General features: G+C 45.2%; 1 protein-coding gene across 1 annotated transcript in view; it reads right to left on the bottom strand.

The window, feature by feature from the left end:
- Positions 1-1,115: 1,115 nt before the first annotated feature.
- The window catches only part of LOC139578959 (double C2-like domain-containing protein beta), a 52,040-nt gene continuing 37,042 nt past the window's right edge, over positions 1,116-16,113 (bottom strand). The window contains exons 9-11 of the mRNA XM_071407116.1: positions 5,721-5,802; positions 4,901-4,997; positions 1,116-1,375 (exon numbers count right to left, since the gene is read on the bottom strand). Coding sequence (XP_071263217.1) covers positions 1,236-1,375; positions 4,901-4,997; positions 5,721-5,802 — 319 coding nt within the window. The 3' untranslated portion in view covers positions 1,116-1,235. The remainder of the gene's footprint in view (positions 1,376-4,900; positions 4,998-5,720; positions 5,803-16,113) is intronic.

Here is a 16,113-nt window from a genome sequence, read left to right as displayed (position 1 = left end):
GAGAGTTGTGAACAGGCGCACACTTTATTTCGGCAGAGGCAATAAACAGACAGACGCCACTGCGTCAAAAACCTCCAGCCAAAGGTACGGCAAGGTGCGAAATCGTCACAAAAATTATCAAAATGTTTTACAATAAACATCCTTCGTGGAGAAACCACGGAACAACGGGAAAAAACCCAGCCTGGCGCGTACCCACGAAACACGTAACAAAAACAATTTCACACAAAGACATGGGGGGAACAGAGGAATAAATACATGCAGTGTGATTGGGAATGTAAACCAGGTGTGCAGGGAACAAGAAAAAAAAAAGGAACAATGAAAAATGGAGTGGCGATGGCTAGAAAGCCGGTGACGTCGACCGCCGAACGTCGCCCGAACAAGGAGAGGAGCCGACTTCAGCGGAAGTCGTGACACCATCATAAGTACTTTTAATAAAAAATTCAAAGTTGTCAGTTATATTCACTGAAAATGTACAACTATTTGTAGCAGTGAAATACAAATTGCGCTCATCTTCTGGCTTCAAAACTGAAGTCCCAACACTGGCGGTATGGTAGTTGCATGGTAAGAAACGAAAAACAACACCGCTCAGTCAAAACCGTCTAACCAATAACAGGCGCTGATGTTACACCCATCACTGTTGATCCACCCACTTTATTCGCCACAGCCACTTTCAGAGACACACCAAGTATGCAGTTACCCATACTTCCTAGAACTGTTATAGCAGTTAGCATTAGCGTTGCTAGACGCCAGTCATCTCAACCGGACGTTTAGCACTCTTACCCACCATTTTCAACTACATCCCTAGTAGAAACAACCTGGTGACTACAACGTTCGTAACAAGACCTTGTCGGGCAAAGGTGCTTACAGAATGTTCCAGTATTGTAGTTACAGTGCAGGTAAGAGATTTTACACTATTAATGTGTACATTTGAATGACTGAAATGCAAGTGACTTCATAATATTGAGGGCTAAGGTCAAATTTGTTCGCACCTTCACATTAAACATTTCAACGAGGGACATTTTCACAAATGTATTTACTTATAAAAAAGCTACATTGGGATAATTACCTACTATTATGATTTGTATTATAAATAATATTATTCTTATTATTATATCATCATTATCCGTATCATTATTGCATGTTTTATCACTGTATTACTTTATTACTTTATTCTTTCTTTCTTTCTTCACCATTCATTGATGATCATTTAATAATTGAGTGTGTGTGTATGTCAGTCACTGCGGGGGGGCCTCCGGAGGGGCTCCTTGCTGCGTGAGGGTGTGCCAGTACTCAACTTTCTTGCCGATGTGTTTGAGACACTCAAACCAATGTTTCAGCCTCACTCCCTTGGCATTTATGCCCAGTTCAACTCCGCCTGTGAGAGAGGGAGAAGGTGGAAGGGAGAGACAGACAGAGAGAGAGAGAGAGAGAAAGAGAGAGAGAGGAAGAAGGAGAGAAGAGAAAGGAAATATTTAACCTTAAGTCAGGTAGGTGAGTCATCGAGAAAAACATATATTTTACATGAACAACCTAGCGACAGACAGACATACAGACAGACACGCAGACAGACCCACAGAGAAGCACACAGAGAGACACGGGAGACACACAGGGAGAGAGAGAACTTGAAATTGACAGATAGGAAACGAGAGAGAGAGATGAAGAGCGAAAGACAGAGTCAGGGGGGGGGGGGTCATCAGACAGATAGAGGTTTTCCTGGCTGTGATTGCATAGTTGATGGAGTGTGAAGTTTTCAACACAGTATTTAACAGACGCCGGCTTTCACAACGCCTCAAACACGCTCAATAGCTCATCTGTGGCCCCAACTAAGCCTTGGTATTAAACTCAGATACAGTGAGAGGCGTGGGGAAGACTGTTCTCTTACATATCTCACACTCCCTCGGAACCAGACATACACACATCAACACACAGTCCTCACAAGTATAGTAACACAAACACACACACAGATACCACTGGGCACAGTCGTCAATTCAACATGTATTCCACGTTGGTTCAACGTCATGTCATTGAAATAATGTGGAAACAACGTTGATTCAACCAGTGTGTGCCCAGCGGGATGTGTGCAATTGTATGTGCGCAAACACACCTCGGCCCTCATAGTGCCCAAGTTTCAGATAGTGTGTTTGGATAGTCGTCTCACGTACCTTCCAAATGACCCCTTCTCATTCTTGCCACCAACAAACACAGACACACACACAGTGGTACACACACCTGACCTGTTTGTCTAGGCCACTCACGTACCCCCTTAATGACCTTCCAATCCCCCCTCTCCCTTCCCTCTCCCTTCCCTTCACTGACCCCCCCCCCCCCCCACACACACAAACAGATCGATAACATGTTCCCTGAGTCCGGAGGGGTGTGGGTGACAAATGGCGGGCGATTGTGTGACCCGCCGTGGGACGAGAGAAAGAAGGGCGAGAGAGAAACACTGACGGATGAGATGGATGAGGGAGGACCTGGCGGGGGCGTCCCACTCCCTTTCTCTTTTCCTCCTCTTCTATTCCTCCCCTTCTCCTCCTTCCTCGACACCTCTGTCTTTGTGCAAAATGAGAGGTCCAGTCCGCCCATCAATTGCTCCCACAAATCAGGGGGGACACTGCTACTCCCTCTCCGTCTCTCCTCCTATCTCTCTGCCTTCCATAATTACTCGATTTCTTTTTCATTTTTCTGTCCCTGGCTTCTCATCTTCTTCCTCCATCATTCTTCCTGGCCTTTACAGAGAGTATTTGACAGCACATTTGCTTCTCCCTCCGCTCTATCTGTCTTTTTTCCTCTCGGTCACTCCCCCCTTTCTCTTCCCCCTCTTCCTCCCGTCTCGCTCTGTCTCTCCCAGTATCACAGTCATTTTTCCGCAGTGCTAACAGATCTAGGCCATCGTGTATGTTGGCCATTACACCATAACGATAACAGTCATGGGAGAGGTTAGCCGGAGCATTGTGTTAGAGCGATGGCCTTTTTCCCCTTCTCTTCTGGCGCGGGTAATAACTCACGTTATGTCCCCAGCTTGAGAGAGAGAAAGAGAGAGAGAAAGAGAAATAGAGAGAGAGAGATGTAGGGAGAGAGAGAGAGGGCATGAAGGAGAGATTGAGTGTATGCGTGTGTGTGTGTGTGTGTGTGTGTCTGTGTGAAAGAGAGAGTGGGCCTGAGATAAATAGAAAGGGTGAGTTGGAGAAAGAGACAGAGAGCAAGGGAGAGAGAGCGAGGGCACTAGGGAGAGAGAGCAAGGGAGAGAGAGCGAGGGCACTAGGGAGAGAGAGCGGGAGCAAGGGAGAGAGAGCGAGGGCACTAGGGAGAGAGAGCAAGGGAGAGAGAGCGGGGGCAAGGGAGAGAGAGCGAGGGCACTTGGGACAGAGAGTGAGGGCAAGGGAGAGAGCGGAGAGCACTAGGGAGAGAGAGCGAGAGTAAGGGAGAGAGAGCGAGGGCAAGGGAGAGAGAGCGAGGGCACTAGGGAGAGAGAGCGAGGGCAATGGAGAGAGAGCGAGAGCACTAGGGAGAGAGAGCGAGAGTAAGGGAGAGAGAGCGAGGGCAAGGGAGAGAGAGCGAGGGCACTAGGGAGAGAGAGCGAGGGCAATGGAGAGAGAACGAGAGCACTAGGGTGACAGTCGGAAAGAGAGAGAGACTCAGCCTGTTACAGGGAACCTCCAGATGGGAGTAAAACACTTTGATGTCAAGACCTTCCAGCTCCCTGGGAGACAATCCATTCTGCCCCAGCTGCCTCCCCACCGGTTCTCCCTGTGATATACGGTACACGCCGGGCCGTGTCAGAGCTGTTTAGATCCTCACAAAGCAGTGTGAATTTGACGTGTCGCCCCGTTGAGGGATTGAGGACAACTTTCTGTCGCTCTCGTTTTCATTCCCCAATGCTCTTGCTTCTTCACATGCAGTCCTTTCCCTCTTTTCTGCTCGTTTTCATTTCATCCCACTTTTCAGTTCTTCCATCCTTTCACTATTTATTTTCATCCTTTCACTCCCTCCCTATCTTTTACCCATGACGTCATTGCCCCCTCCCTTTCTTTTACCTATGACGTCATTGCTCCCTCCCTCTCTTTTACATATGACGTCATTGCCCCCTCCCTTTCTTTTACCTATGACGTCATTGCTCCCTCCCTCTCTTTTACATATGACGTCATTGCTCCCTCCCTCTCTTTAACTATGACGTCATTGCTCCCTCCCTCTCTTTTACCTATGACGTCATTGCTCCCTCCCTCTCTTTTACCTATGATGTCATTGCTCCCTCCCTCTCTTTTACCTATGACGTCATTGCTCCCTCCCTCTCTTTTACCTATGACGTCATTGCTCCCTCCCTCTCTTTTACCTATGACGTCATTGCTCCCTCCCTCTCTTTTACCTATGATGTCATTGCTCCCTCCGTCTCTTTTACCTATGACGTCATTGCTCCCTCCCTCTCTTTTACCTATGACGTCATTGCTCCCTCCCTCTCTTTTACCTATGACGTCATTGCTCCCTCCCTCTCTTTTACCTATGACGTCATTGCTCCCTCCCTCTCTTTTACCTATGACGTCATTGCTCCCTCCCTCTCTTTTACCGATGACGTCATTGCTCCCTCCCTCTCTTTTACCGATGACGTCATTGCTCCCTCCCTCTCTTTTACCGATGACGTCATTGCTCCCTCCCTCTCTTTTACCGATGACGTCATTGCTCCCTCCCTCTCTTTTACCGATGACGTCATTGCTCCCTCCCTCTCTTTTACCGATGACATCATTGCTCCCTCCCTCTCTTTTACCGATGACGTCATTGCTCATCACACTGCGGCCCGCGTTGCTTTCCTCCTCGCACACATAAATTCTATTACATTATTTTCTGGAGCTACATTTCTCGCTCTCTAACTCTCCTCCTTTCCCTCACTCCCCCTTTCTCTTACCTATGAAGTCGTTGCTCATCCCCAGATCGTAGTCCCATACGGAGATCTCTAGGGTTTTCTTCGCCAGCTGGTCGTGTGGAACTTCATACACAAACTCCTGTAATGTAGAGAGAGAGAAAGGTATTCATGTACTCACTATTAGCGGAAAGTTACTCAGATTATGTTTAACGTTGAATGTGAAACATGCATTGACTTAAATTCATGTTGATGGTAGGGTAGGTAGTTATGCAGTATTGAAGGAGATGGAAAATGTATTAAAATTATGGCACATAAATTATGGAATTAAATGCATGGGACAATATTCTTACACAAATGCATGAGAAGGGGTAAGCTATAGCTCTCCATCACTTCCAAGGGCATACAGTTCAACTTTAACAAACAACATTAATATGATATATTATATATCTTGCACATCTGGTTGCCAAATGTGAGTCAGAGAAATGGGTTGCCAGGTACAGATGTAGGATCTTAATTTGATCACCCTTTTGTTGCTGATTTTCCTGCAAACTTGCAGTGTATTTGAGTTTTAAACATGCTTCTAAAGTTTGTGATTTCCACTTTGAAATGTCATAATTGATTTGCCCTAACGAACAATGTATCAACCCATTCAAAAATGTTCATTAATTATAATCCACATAATAATTCATGTTTATTGTTGCTAAGGATTATTTTCCTGCAGTAGCAAACTGCTCAAATTAAGAACCTACATCTGTATGTGTGTATTGGAAGAATGATAGATATTACTTCACTGGAAGGTTGCCAGGTATTGGTTTATGTATTAGGGAGAGTGATTTGTAGTGCTCGGAGCGGGTGGAAGTACCTCATTAAACTCGGGATTGAGAGTTTTCTTCTTCACTGTGGTTTTGTACTTGGACTTTTTCCCCATATCAGGCTGCAGCACACTGAGAGAGAGGGGGAGAAAACAGCGAGGGAGATATAGAGAGAAAGGGAAGGAGGGGATGAGAGTGTGAAAGAGAATGAGGCATATGAGAGCGAGTTAGAGGGCATGGGAGAGCACAGAGGAGAAAGAGAGCAAGTGAAAGCCAGATCGAGAGGGAGAGGGAGATATGAAGGGAGAGCAGGAGAATGAGAAAAATATGGAATTTTAATTAGACAGTTGACACAGCATGACGACTGAAAATGCCGCTTTTCCCCCATATTTCTGACACAGGTCTTTTATTGTTTCTGAAACATCAAAGCAAATTATCTTCCATTTAGTCTTCCACCCCGGCATGACATTAAACCCCACCGGAACGAGGGAGGAAAATAGAACAAAGAGAGACAGTGAGAGAAAAAAAATTGAAAAAATTCAGAGCCGAAAACTTTCATTTCATTTTTTGGGGAGAGGGCGAGAGAAATCGGTGATGAGAGAGTCAGAGACTCAAAAGCTCAAGCAAAGAGTGGGACAGACAGCTTCCCAGAAGGCCATTGGTTGTTATTGGAGGAGGCATCAGCATAAATTCAAGCAGCGAAGTCATGATGTTCTAGCGGGGAGGAGATATCTCACTCCCCAACGCCACCCACCTTCAGCCCAACGTCAATAACACGTACTCAATGACAAGCTAACAGATGTGCTGCTATGGTTGGTTTGTTCACAACAAGTAGACAGGAGGGAGGGAGAGAGGGATGAGAGAGAGAAAGAAAGAGGTAGTATGAGAGAGTTCTCAACCAACCCAGTGAAAGAAAGAAACAAATTGGATTTGTTGGAAAAGAGGGAGAGAGGGGTGTTTATAGAAAGAAATATGGAAGAGGACTGGCCACCCCTCGGAGCCTGGTTCCTCTCTAGGTTTCTTCCTATGTTCCTGCCTTTTCTGGTGAGTTTTTCCTCGCCACTGTGCTTCCACATCTTCATTGCTTGCTCTTTGGCGTTTTAGGCTGAGTATCTGTACAAGCACTTTGTGACAACTGTTGATGTAAAAAGGACTTTATAAAACAAATTGGAATTTGATTGATTAAGATAGAGAAAGAGAGTCCTCAACCAACGCAGTGAAAGAGAGAAAGAAATTGGGTTCGAGAGAATACAAGCTAGGAGAAAAATTAAGACAGAGAGGGATGGAGGGAGAGAGACAGAAGAGTGAAAGAACGAGAAAAACAGTCAATTTCACACAGAGACAGAGGATAGAAAAACAGAGTGACAGTTGGAGAGCGGGGAGAGGGAGGAGAGCGAGGAGAGAGAGGAGCAAAACAAACCGCCCAGTTTAGAGACTCACACATCCAAACAGCACAGGCCGAGATGACAGTTTGCTCACTCAGCACCAGAGGGACGGGTGGCATCCCAAATAGCACCCTATTCCCTACATAGTGTACGACCTTTGAACAGAACCCTATGGGCCATGGCGCACTATACAGGGAATAAGCTGCCATTTGGGAGGTAGAGAAACTGAGATCCTCGTTTCCAATACATAATGTCTCTTCGTGGTCTCTGGTTGGAAGCGATTATGAAACGCTCTAATATCTTAGTTCATCTGTATTAACGGAGAGGGGAAAATAGAGGAAAGGCAAGTAGGCAACACACCAGCACTACTGAAGAGGTTCATATTGGTCTTTAAAATGTTGATGGAACGTTGCTCTAACATTTCTGTTCATCTGTATCCGAGAAGAGAGGAAAACAGAGGAAAGGCAGGCCACCCACCTAGAGCAACTGACCTAGAGGTCAATATTGGTCTTCAAGGCATTGATGGAATAGCCTCTTGGTCGCTCTAAACAGGGTTGAGGGGGTTGTGTGGGTGATTGTGAATTTGATATATGCTTAAGTGAATTGTAAAGGCCAGGAGTAGGCGGCTCAAACCATAGGAGCCAATCGTATGTTGGAAAGATAGGAAAAGGCCCCCTGGACATTTGTAATGAGAAGTTAATCAGCACAGAATTAAGTACAACATAATATACATATGTATCTCTGTGGTTATTATAAGAGTCCCTGAGTCAGGAATCTCCTAGTCCAAGATCTCCAGCCATGCAATCTTGGATGAGCTACTGGGTGTGCAGGCTTTTGTTCCGGACCAGCATGATCAATGATGATCATACTCTTGTTTAAATAACCTGCGTAGTTGCTACTGCTACTGACAGTATTGACATTATTGACATGCTTGATTGACATGATGAGTGGGACCCTACCGGGCGAGGGTATATAGGTGCCTACCACATTGTTCCTACTTAAGGCTCTGACAAAGGCGATTCATGCCGAAACGTAAGACTATTGGTTGTTTCTCCCATCAATAAATCTATTCGATTTACCCAGCAACAGAGTGTCATGGTTCCTCCTGGCACCAGAGTGTGGCAGAGACCGCCCTAGAGACTTTTATTGGACTCGGGTATATCTTGTTATTTCATGATTGTGTCCCTGTTAAAAGAGGTGTGTTTTCTGTGGTCCTTTGTGTGTTTGTTCCCCGAGTGAGTTTGAGACTTAGTGTTTGTCGCTTTTCAAGTGTATTGTGATCCTGCGGCTACCGTTTCTCAGTAAAGTATTATGTTTATCCTTAACCACTGATTCCTTGTCTGGTCTCTTCTCTGCACCTGGGTCCAACCTCACCACGTCACACATAGTGCTCCTTTTTCTTTATTCTCCCGGATAGTCAACAGTTGAAGTATCCTGGGGTAAGGAATTTTTTTCGGGGAGTCAATGTTGAACTGACATCCTTGTTTCACACAGCTCTGCTTCGTCTATTTTCTGGCTCTGGTTGAAGGCCCCTGAACATTTTGTAATGAGAAGGTTATTAAGAGTCTGACTCCGAGAACCCATTTGTCTTGCTCTTGGCTCCAGCTTTTGACTCGCTCATTGATGATTTGCACATTTTTTTTGTCTCCCCCCCCTAAAACAGTTTTTGCTCTGAAATAGTGTCATGCAATGATACATTTGACGATGCTGTCTCTAGTTCTCTGTCCTCGTTGTAGATGTGTTAGTGCTGGGTTGGAGCAAAAGCTTGCACGCACAATAGCTTCCAGGACCAGAGTTGGAGACCCGCAGCCATAAGTTGTGCTGGGTCCCAAATGCCCCCCCCCCCCCAGTTCAATCATTGGGATGTGATACAAAACTAGGCAATGGTGTGCTTTGGGACCTTGATGACGCCTCCGAGCGGTCAGGTAGCCTGTTTGGAGTGTAAGACTAGATTAAAAAAACAATAAAGCAAATGATGCCCCCCCACTACTTTTAAGACCAAAGTTGTGCCCATGAAATAGGGAATAGTGCCATTTGGGGTGGAGCAATGTAAAAGTTCATAGGACCCAAAACTTGAACCCTGCTTAATCTCTTGCAGAAAACGTGTTATGTGAAACTGCAGCCAGCACACAAATCAACTTCCAACTTAGTGTAATATAACTTCTTCATTGTAAAGGGTTTAAACACTGTTTCCAATGCTTGTTCAATGAACCATAAATAATTCATGAACATGCACCTGTGGAACAATTGTTAAGACACTAACAGCTTACAGATGGTAGGCAATTAAGGTCACAGCTATGAAAACTTAGGACACTAAAGAGGCCTTTCTACTGACTCAAAACACCAAAAGAAAGACGCCCAGGGTCCCTTCTCATCTGCGTGAACGTGCCTTAGGCATGTAAATTGCAATGTCCGTACTGTGAGACGCTTAAGACAGCGCTACAGGGAGACAGGACGGACAGCTGATCGTCCTCACAGTGGCAGACCACGTGTAAGAGCACGTGCACAGGATCTGTACATCCGGACATCACACCTGCGGGACAGGTACAGGATGGCAACAACAACTGCCTGAGTTACACCAGGAATGCACAATCCCTCTATCAGTACGCAGACTGTCCGCAATAGGCTGAGAGAGGCTGGACTGAGGGCTTGTAGGCCTGTTGTAAGGCAGGTCCTCACCAGACATCACCGGCAACAATGTCGCCTTTGGGCACAAACCCACCGTCGCTGGACCAGACAGGACTGGCAAAAAGTGCTCTTCACTGACGAGTCACAGTTTTGTCTCACCAGGGGTGACGGAATGGAATGAGCGTTACACCGAGGCCTGTACTCTGGAGCGAGATCAATTTGGAGTTGGAGGGTCCGTCATGGTCTGGGGCGGTGTGTCACAGCATCATCGGACTGAGCTTGTTGTCATTGCAGGCAATCTCAACGCTGTGCGTTACAAGGAAGACATCCTCCTCTCTCATGTGGTACACTTCCTGCAGGCTCATCCTGACATGACCCTCCAGCATGACAATGCCACCAGCCATACTGCTCATTCTGTGCGTGATTTCCTGTAAGACAGGAATGTCAGTGTTCTGACATGGCCAATGAAGAGCCCGGATCTCACCAGGTGCCTTGGTGGACGAATGGGGTAACATCTCACAGTAAGAACTGGCAAATCTGGTGCAGTCCATGAGAAGGAGATGCACTGCAGTACTTAATGCAGGTGGTGGCCACACAGATGCTGACTGTTACTTTGATTTTGACCCCCCCCCCCCCCATGTCTGTGGATCTTGTTCAGTTTATGTCTCAGTTGTTGAATCTTGTTATGTTCATACAAATATTTACACATGTTAAGTTTGCTGAAAATAAACACAGTTGACAGTGAGGAAGTTTCTTTTTTTGCTGAGTTTACATACACGCATGCTAAGTCCCTGACCTGGACTCCATCCTAGCTGGAGGGGTGCTTTCATCTTATCTATGAACATAGACAGGGCTCTAACTCCTCTTGCTCCACAATGAGATAGGGTGCAGGCTGTTAGCCAGCCTACCAGCTTAGTGGAGTCTGCCACTAGCACAGTCAGTGTAGTCAGCTCAGCTATCCCCATTGAGACCGAGTCCGTGCCTCGATCTAGGTTGGGCAAAACTAAACATGGCTGTGTTCGCCTTAGCAATCTCACTGGAAGATGGAAGATTGTGATCTCTAACATCTCAAAATAGGGATACTTAATGTTAGATCCCTCACTTTCTAGGCAGTTATAGTCAATTAATTAATCACTGTTCATAATCTTGATGTGATTGGCCTGACTGAAACATGGCTTAAGCCTGATGAATTGACTTTGTTAATAAATCCTCTTAAGGATCGGCCCCCTTTTTTTCAATTATTGCCTAAAATGACATACCTAAGTCTAACTGCCTGTAGCAAGGATATGCATATTCTTGCTACCATTTGAAAGGAAACACTTTGACGTTTGTGGAAATGTGAAAGGAATGTAGGATAATATAACATATTAGATCTGGTAAAAGATAATACAAAGAAAAAAGTTTACTTTTTAAACTTCTTCAGGATTGGTGGGTCCCCTGTGGGATGGTTGAGCTAACGTAGGCTAATGCAATTAGCATGAGGTTGTAAGTAACGAGAATTTCCCAGGACATAGACATATCTGATATTGTCAGAAAGCTTAAATTCTTGTTCATCTAAATGCACTGTCCAATTTACACTAGCTATTACAGTGAAAGAATACCATGCTATTGTTTGAGTGCACAGTTATGAACATGAAAAGTTATTAATAAACAAATTAGGCACATTTGGGCAGTTTTGATAAAAACATTTTTACAGAAATAAAAATGGTTCATTGGATCAGTCAAACTTTGCACATACACTGCTGCCATCTAGTGGCCAACATCTAAATTGCACCTGGGCTGGACTAATACATTACGGTCTTTCTCTTGCATTTTTAACATTGTACAAAAAAAAAATTGTTTTTATTTGACCAGATCTGTGGTATATTCTCCGACATTGCTTTCACATTTACACAAACTTCAAAGTGTTTCCTTTCAAATGGTACCAATAATATGTGTATCCTTGCTCCAGGGCCTGAGCTACAGGCAGTTAGATATGGGTCATTTTAGGCTCCTTTTTTTCCAATTTTAGCCTGGATAAGTTAAGAGGTTATATGAGGGCTCTCCTCCTGGTTACACTAGTGCCCATATCTCCTGCGCATCCCGCAAAGGTGGAGGTGTTGCTAACATTTACGATAGCAAATTTCCATTTACACCCCCCCCCAAAAAAAATACTGTTTGTGTCTTTTGAGCTTCTAATCGTGAAATCTATTTAGCCTACTCAATCACTTTTTATAGCTACTGTTTACATGTCTCCAGGGCTGTATACATAATTTCTCACAGAGTTCCCTGAATTCCTATTGGACCTTATAGTCATGGCAGATAATATTCAAATTTTTGGTGACTATAATATTCATATGGAAAAGTCCACAGACCCACTCCAAAAGGCTTTGGATCCATCATCGACTAAGTGGGTTTTGGACAACATGTCTCCGGACTTGCTCACTGCCAGTCATACTCTGGACCTAGTTTTGTCCCGTGGAATGGCCTACCAGACCACCATTTTATTATGTTTGCAATCGCAACAAATAATCTGCTTAGACCCCAACGAAGGATCATCAAAAGCTGTGCTATAAATTCTCGGACAACCCAAAAATTCCTAGATGCCCTTACAGACTCCTTCCACCTACCCAAGAACGTCAGAGTACGAAAATCGGTTAACCACCTAACTGAGGAACTAAATGTAATATTGCGTAACACCCTAGAAGCAGTCGCAGCACCAAGAACATTAGTCAGAAACTAGCTTCCTGGTATACAGAAAATACCCGAGCCCTGAAGCAAGCTTCCAGAATTATTTTACGGAAATGGCGCTCCACTAAACTGGAAGTCTTCCGACTAGCTTGGAAAGACAGTACCGTGCAATATCGAAGAGCCCTCACTGCTGCTCGATCATCCCATTTTTCCCCTCCAACTTAATTGAGGAGTCTAAGAACAAGTCAACATTTTATTCTAAATAAATAGCAGCAATACACAAGAGAGGATGGCTTTCATTTCAGCAGTGATAAATTCATGAACTTCTTTGATGTAAAGATCATGATCATTAGAAAGCAAATTACGGACTCCTATTTACATCTGCGTATTTCTCCAAAGCTCAGTTGTCCTGAGTCTGCACAACACTGCCAGGACCTAGGATCAAGGGAGACACTCAAGTTTGTTTAATACTATATCTCTTGACACATAGATGAAAATAGTCATGGCCTCTAAACCTTCAAGCTGCATACTGGACCCTATTCCATTGTAACTGAAAGAGCTTCTTCCTGTGCTTGTCCCTCCTATGTTGAACATAAGAAACGTCTCCCTGTCCACCGGATATGTACCAAACTCACTAAAAGTGGCAGCAATAAAGCCTCTCATAAAATACAAACCTTGACCCAGAAAATATAAACTATGGGCCTATATCGTCTCTCTCATGTCTCTCAAATTTTGAAAAAGTGGTTGCGCCGCAACTCACTGCCTTCCTGAAGACAATGTATACAACACGCTTCAGTCAGGTTTTAGACCCCATCATAGCACTGAGACTGCACTTGTGAAGGTGATAAATTACCTTTTAATGGCGTCAGACCAAGGCTCTGCATCTGTCCTTGTGCTCCTAGACCTTTGTGCTGCTTTTGACACCATTGATCACCACATTGTTTTGGAGAGATTGAAAACCTAAACTGGTCTACATGGACAAGTTCTGGCCTGGTTTAGATCTTGTCTGTTGAAAATATATCAGATTGTCTCTGTGAATGGTTTGTCCTCTGACAAATCAACTGTAAGTTTCAGTGTTCCTCAAGGTTCTGTTTTAGCACCATTATTGTTTTCACTATATATTTTCACTCTTGGTGATGTCATTCGGATACATAATGTTAACTTTCACTGCTATGCAGACGATACACAGCTGTACATTTCGATGCAACATGGTGAAGCCCCAAAATTGCCCTCCCTGAAGCCTGTTTCAGACATAAGGAAGTGGATTGCGGCACATGTTTTGCTTTTAAACTCGGACATAACAGAGATGCTAGTGCTAAGTCTCAAGAAACAAAGATCTTCTGTTGGATCTGACAATTTAATCTTGATGGTAGTTACTCTGGACCCTGATCTCACTTTTGATGAACACATCAAGACTGTTTCAAGGACAGCTGTATTCCATCTACGTATCATTGCAAAAATCAGGATCTTTCTGTACAAAAATGGTGCAGAAAGTTCATCCATGCTTTTGTCACTTCTAGATTAGACTACTGCGGTGCTCTATTTTCCGGCTACCCGGATAAAGCACTAAATAAACTTCAGTTAGTGCTAAACACGACTGCTAGAATCTTGACTGGAACCAAAAAATTGGATCACATTAGTCCAGTGCTAGTCTCTACACTGGCTTCCTGTTAAGGCTAGGGCTGATTTCAAGGTTTTACTGCAAACCTACAAAGCATTACATGGGCTTGCTCCTACCGATCTCTCCGATTTGGTCCTGCCGTACATACCTACACGTACGCTACGGTCACAAGACGCAGGCCTCCTTACTCTCCCTAGAATATCTAAGCAAACAGCTGGAGGCAGGGCTTTCTGCTATACAGCTCCATTTTTATGGAATGGTCTGCCTATCCATGTGAGAGACGCAGACTCGGTCTCAACCTTTAAGTCTTTATTGAAGTAGGTCCTATGATTGAGTGTAGTCTGGCCAAGGGGTGTGAAGGTGAATGGAAAGGCACCGGAGCGACGAACCGCCTTTGCTGTCTCTGCCTGGCCGGTTCCCTTCTCTCCACTGGGATTCTCTGCCTCTAACCCTATTACAGGGGCTGAGTCACTGGCTTACTGGTGCTCTTCCATGCTGTCCCCAGGAGGTGTGCGTCACTTGAGTGGGTTGAGTCACTGACGTGATCTTCCTGTCCTGGTTGGCGTCCCCCTCGGGTTTGTGCCGTGGGGGAGATCTTCGTGGGCTATACTCAGCCTTGTCTCAGGGTAGTAAGTTGGTGGTTTGTAGATATCCCTCTAGTGGTGTGGGGGCTGTGCTTTGGCAAAGTGGGTGGGGTTGTATCCTGCCTGGTTGGCCCTGTCCAGGGGTATCGTCGGACAGGGCCGTAGAGTCTCCCGACCCCTCCTGTCTCAGCCTCCAGTATTTATGCTGCAATAGTTTGTCGGGGGGCTAGGGTCAGTCTGTCATATCTGGAGTATTTCTCCTGTCTTACCCTGTGTCCTGTGTGAATTTAAGTATGCTCCCTCTAATTCTCTCTCCCTCCCCTCCCAGAGGACCTGAGAGTTCGAGAGTTCGAGACAACAGGTGCGGTAGAGAGAGTTGTAAACAGCAGGTCCGGGACAAGGTAGCATGTCCGGTGAACAGGTCAGTGTTCCATAGCCGCAGGCAGAACAATTGAAACTGGAGCAGCAGCACGAGCAGGTGGACTGGGGACAGCAAGGAGTCATCTGGCCAGGTAGTCTTGAGGCATGGTCCCATGAAAAGCCAACTGACATTCACTCCTGAGGTGCTGACCTGTTGCATCCTCTACAACCACTGTGATTATTATTATTTGACCGTGCTGGTCTTCTATGAATGTTTGAACATCTTGGCCATGTACTGTTATAGGGCTCCCGAGTGGCGCAGCGGTCTAAGGCACTGCATCTCAGTGCTAGAGGCATCACTACAGACACCCTGGTTTGAATCCAGGCTGTATCACAACCAGCCATGATTGGGAGTCCCATAGGGCATCGCGCACAATTGGCCCAGCGTCGTCCGGGTTTGGCCGGTGTAGGTCTTCATCGTAAATAAGAATTTGTTCTTAACTGACTATTCTAGTAAATAAATAAAGATACAAAATAAATTATTATAATCTCCAACCAGCACAGCCAGAAGAGGACTGGCCACCCCTCAGAGCCTGGTTTCTTCCTAGGTTCCTGCTTTTTCTAGGGAGTTTTCCCTAGCCACCGTGCTTCTACATCTGGATTGCTTGCTTTTTGGGTTTTAGGCTGGGTTTCTCTGTAGAACTTTGTGACATCGGCTGATGTAAAAAGGGTTTTATAAATACATTTCATTGATACACTCCAGACAACTACTGCTGTGCAGGTGTGTCACACTGACCGAAGCAATGCATTCTGGGATGTTGGGGGCATAGCGGATCTTAACTTCAAAACTTCCATAAAAGTAGGTTCAGTGACACACACACTGAGAAAGAGGCAACCACGCTCACCGCAGTTCCTCTCCTACAGACAGTGAGAATATGTCTGACAGGTGAGATTCACCCAGGTCGCATCCCATATAGCATTCTATTCCCTAAAGCACTACTTTTGTCCCGAGCAATATGGGCCCTGGTGAAAAGTAGTGCACTGTTTAGGGAATAGGGTGCCATTTGGGATGCACATCTTGGTTGTTTCAGAGCATCAATTCTGCTCAGTTGCTGATCACTGACTCCCTGGGCAGACTGACTGATCTACAAATCATTTTTGCCTCCTAAATAACTACTGTAATTCGTAAATCAGT

The sequence above is a fragment of the Salvelinus alpinus genome, chromosome 6 (genome assembly GCF_045679555.1).
Source record: "Salvelinus alpinus chromosome 6, SLU_Salpinus.1, whole genome shotgun sequence".
Classification (NCBI taxonomy): Eukaryota; Metazoa; Chordata; class Actinopteri; order Salmoniformes; family Salmonidae; genus Salvelinus; species Salvelinus alpinus.
Note: the sequence above shows the minus strand (reverse complement) of the source record. Positions and strands in the feature narration are given on the sequence as shown.